A 5263-nucleotide genomic window follows, 5' to 3' on the forward strand; every position below is an offset into this window, starting at 1 on the left:
CAATATACTCAATATGCTCAATATGCTCAATATGCTCAATATACTCAATATGCTCAATATGCTCAATATGCTCAATATAATCAATATAGTCAACATGCTCAATATGCTCAATATACTCAATATACTCAATATACTCAATATGCTCAATATGCTCAATATGCTCAATATAATCAATATGCTCAACATGCTCAATATGCTCAATATGCTCAATGTACTCAATGTACTCAATGTACTCAATATGCTCAATATGCTCAATATGCTCAATATACTCAATATGTTCAATATGCTCAATATAATCAATATACTCAATATACTCAATATACTCAACATGCTCAATATACTCAATATGTTCAATATACTCAATATAATCAATATGCTCAACATGCTCAATATGCTCAATATGCTCAATGTACTCAATGTACTCAATGTACTCAATATAATCAATATACTCAATATACTCAATATACTCAACATACTCAATATGCTCAATGTGCTCAATATACTCAATATGCTCAATGTACTCAATATACTCAATATGCTCAATGTACTCAATACGCTCAATACGTTCAGTATACTCAATGTGCTCAATGTACTCAATGTACTCAATTTGCTCAATACGCTCAATACGTTCAGTATACTCAATGTGCTCAATGTACTCAATGTACTCAATTTGCTCAATATACTCAATATGCTCAATATGCTCAATATACTTAATATGCTCAATATGCTCAATATACTCAATATGCTCAATATGCTCAATGTACTCAATATGCTCAATATGCTCAATATGCTCAATATACTCAATATGCTCAATGTACTCAATGTACTCAATGTACTCAATATGCTCAATATGCTAAATGTACTCAATGTACTCAATACGCTCAATACGCTCAATGTACTCAATGTACTCAATGTACTCAATGTACTCAATGGGCTCAATATGCTCAATATGCTCAATATACTCAATATGCTCAATATGCTCAATATGCTCAATATACTCAATATGCTCAATATGCTCAATATGCTCAATATGCTCAATTTAATCAATATAGTCAACATGCTCAATATGCTCAATATACTCAATATACTCAATATGCTCAATATGCTCAATATGCTCAATATAATCAATATGCTCAACATGCTCAATATGCTCAATGTACTCAATGTACTCAATGTACTCAATGTACTCAATATGCTCAATATGCTCAATATGCTCAATATGTTCAATATGCTCAATATAATCAATATACTCAATATACTCAATATACTCAACATGCTCAATATACTCAATATGTTCAATATACTCAATATAATCAATATGCTCAACATGCTCAATATGCTCAATATGCTCAATGTACTCAATGTACTCAATATAATCAATATACTCAATATACTCAATATACTCAACATGCTCAATATACTCAATATGCTCAATATACTCAATATGCTCAATATACTCAATGTACTCAATGTACTCAATGTACTCAATATACTCAATATGCTCAATATGCTCAATGTACTCAATGTACTCAATATAATCAATATACTCAATATACTCAATATACTCAACATGCTCAATATACTCAATATGCTCAATATACTCATTATGCTCAATATACTCAATATGCTCAATGTACTCAATGTACTCAATATGCTCAATGTACTCAATATACTCAATATGCTCAATATGCTCAATATGCTCAATATACTCAATATGCTCAATATGCTCAATATGCTCAATATTATCGCTGTAGCGATATCAACTTGTTGCAAAAGACACTTGATTTGTTTAATTGAAAGTCTCTTTTTCTGTTTCTTTCTGTCCCTCTCTGTCTTTCTGTCTCTTTCTCTGTCTCTTTCTTTCTGTTTCTCTGTCTCTCTGTCTCTCTTTGTCTCTTTCACTGTCTTTCTCTGTCTGTCTCTTTCTCTGTCTTTCTGTCTCTTTCTGTCGCTTTCTCTCAGGACGCAGGCATGACGGCGGTGAGAGACATCGCAGGACCAATTGATACCGTGGAGGATCTGAGTTTGGACGCAGGCCCGGTGACTCTGGTGTTCCTGGGATACGCCGACGGGGACAGAGAGGACGGCGGAGACGCCAGCGAAGGCATGCTCACGGCGGAGCGAGTGATCATCACCGACGAAGGAGAAGAACACGTCGTAGGACCTGAGGACGGGAGGAAAGAGCCCCGAGTGTTTCAGGACGTCCCCCTGGACGGAGACGGGGCAGGGGTCAAAGTCCCGGGAAAAGCAAACGGAGACAACGCTAACAAACGCAAGACCTGCCGGTGCTGCTCCGTCATGTGAGGACACTAGTGAGAAGACAGGAGAGAGACACCCCCATATTTCTGTTAGATATCAATCGATTAGTTGAGTCAACCATAGGCGACATTTACAAGGGGAAATAATCTAAATCTGGGCTTTTTTTAAACGTTTTTAATGCGTTTTCAGTGTTTTTGTTGCTTTTTTTCGAGGTATTTTATTGGACAATTCTTCAACGTTATTGTTGCTTCTTTCTGAGTTTCTTTCAACTTTTTTGAAGGACTTTGTCAAAGTTTTTCAAGCTTTTTTTTTGCATGTTTTTGATGTTTTTTCAATTTTTTGTTGCTTTTATTCAAGGTTTTTTATTGGACGTTCTTTCTGAGTTTCTGTCAGCTTGTTTCGAAGGTTTTTTACTACTACTTGACTCCAAGGATGTAATTTTGGGTTTGGATGTCCAACTATTGAGAGAACTCCCGGGACATGTCTGCGTGTTTTGAAAAAAGCGTGGAAAACCCAAAACAGTCCAAAAAAGCTGACAGAAACTCGGAAAGAAGCAACAATAACGTTGAAGAATTGTCCGATAAAACACCTCGAAAAAAAACAACCATTTTTTGTTAAAAAATTTTGGTAAAAGCGACAATATAAAAAAAAACTATAATACCTGAAGAAAGTGTCAAAACCGTTGGAAAAGGTGACAAAATATAAGGGGAAAACGTGTCTAAAACAACAAAAATAGCACCATAAACGTAGACAAAACGTCAAAAAAAGGGACAAAAACATTAAAAGAGAATAGTGACAAAAAACGTGAAAAACAACAACACACAAACTCGTTTAAATAACATTGTAAAAAGCAACAAACACGTTGAGAAAAGGGGAAAAACTGTGTTCATGTTCAAAGGAAAGACAACACAAGGGTTGAATAAGCGCGTTAAATGTGAATATCTTCTAGTGTCTTCTCTACTCTGGGACAGGAAGCTGAAGGTCTTTGAGTTGTGGACTAGATAAATCTGGGGGGACTCTGATCCACATTTTTTCACCATTTTCTGACATTTTAGAGCCCGGACAACTCATCCCTTCATCCAGAAAATAATTAATGGACATTGAGAATAACCGTCAGTTGCAGCCTTTGACTAATCTCTTAAAATGGGAGGATTGTTCTTTACTTTTAACTTCATTCTCCTGATGATACTTACACACTTTTACTTAAATAACAGTTTCAATGCAGGACTTTAACATGTAACAGAGCATGTTTATAGTGTGGCATTAGTACTTTTACAGCAGTAAAGGATCTGAATACTTCTTCAGCTGCTGCTTCAGACATTTAATCTGCTGTCGGTGTTTCCAGCAGCTCTGACAGACTCTTCAAATCCACTTCCTCCCTCTGGTGGACAAAGCCCAGAGTTCCCATGCAGATACACCACCATGCAGATATAACACCATGCAGATATTACACCATGTAGATATTACACCATGCAGATACACCACCATGCAGATATAACACCATGCAGATATAACACCATGTAGATATAACACCATGCAGATACACCACCATGTAGATATAACACCATGTAGATATAACACCATGCAGATATAACACCATGCAGATATTACACCATGCAGATATTACACCATGTAGATATTACACCATGCAGATATAACACAATGTAGATATAACACCATGCAGATACACCACCATGTAGATATAACACCATGTAGATATAAAACCATGCAGATACACCACCATGCAGATATAACACCATGCAGATATTACACCATGCAGATATTACACCATGCAGATATAACACCATGCAGGTATTACACCCTGCAGATATTACACCATGTAGATATAACACCATGCAGATATTACACCATGTAGATATTACACCATGCAGATATAACACCATGTAGATATAACACCATGCAGATATTACACCATGTAGATATTACACCATGTAGATATAAAACCATGCAGATACACCACCATGCAGATATAACACCATGCAGATATTACACCATGCAGATATTACACCATGCAGATATAACACCATGCAGATATAACACCATGCAGATATTACACCATGTAGATATTACACCATGCAGATATAACACCATGCAGATATTACATCATGCAGATATAACACCATGCAGATATAACACCATGCAGATATTACACCATGCAGATATAACACCATGTAGATATTACACCATGCAGATATAACACCATGCAGATATAACACCATGCAGATATAACACCATTCAGATATAACACCATGCAGATATAACACCATGCAGATATTACACCATGCAGATATAACACCATGCAGATATAACACCATGTAGATATAACACCATGCAGATATAACACCATGCAGATATAACACCATGTAGATATAACACCATGCAGATATTACACCATGCAGATATTACACCATGCAGATATTACACCATGTAGATATAACACCATGTAGATATAACACCATGCAGATATAACACCATGCAGATATAACACCATGCAGTTTTGAGAAAATGGATGAGGGTTTCCAGAAATGTGCCAGGGATCTTCAACAGGGGGTCCGTGACCCCTAGAGGGTCCTCAGAGTCTATGCAGGGGGGCCTCCTAATTGGTCAAGGCCCCAAACCCCTCCCCCTCTTTTAACGTGTCACACTTAAATTAGTGAAATCCATGTAATAAACTTCTCATTACAAACAATAACAGAAGATGGGAAACATTTCAAACGTTGTAGCTATCTATGGTTGATTGATGCTAACGTTAGCTCAAAACACCATTGAACTGACAGCCGTTGTTGTGTTTGATGCTAACTTGTAGCTAAGCTAGCTAGAACCAACTTGGTTAAGTAGGTCAATTTTTACTGTGTTGACATTACAGAAGTCTCTTGTTAGCATCTTGTATGCTACTTGCTGCAAAGTGACGCATGCGTGACTCAAACCTGCACTCTCCTCCCATCGGGGAGGGACAGGGACGGAGACAACTGGATTTAGTTTT

At 36.7% G+C, this 5263-nt stretch overlaps 1 protein-coding gene across 1 annotated transcript in view; it reads left to right on the top strand.

Annotated features, from left to right (window-relative positions):
- The window catches only part of LOC117958107, a 4458-nt gene extending 2154 nt beyond the window's left edge, over positions 1-2304 (top strand). Inside the window, exon 3 of the mRNA XM_034894367.1 lies at positions 1963-2304. Coding sequence (XP_034750258.1) covers positions 1963-2304 — 342 coding nt within the window. The remainder of the gene's footprint in view (positions 1-1962) is intronic.
- The last annotated feature ends 2959 nt before the right edge of the window (positions 2305-5263 follow it).

This window comes from Etheostoma cragini, chromosome 15, assembly GCF_013103735.1.
Source record: "Etheostoma cragini isolate CJK2018 chromosome 15, CSU_Ecrag_1.0, whole genome shotgun sequence".
In the NCBI taxonomy this organism is placed as follows: Eukaryota; Metazoa; Chordata; class Actinopteri; order Perciformes; family Percidae; genus Etheostoma; species Etheostoma cragini.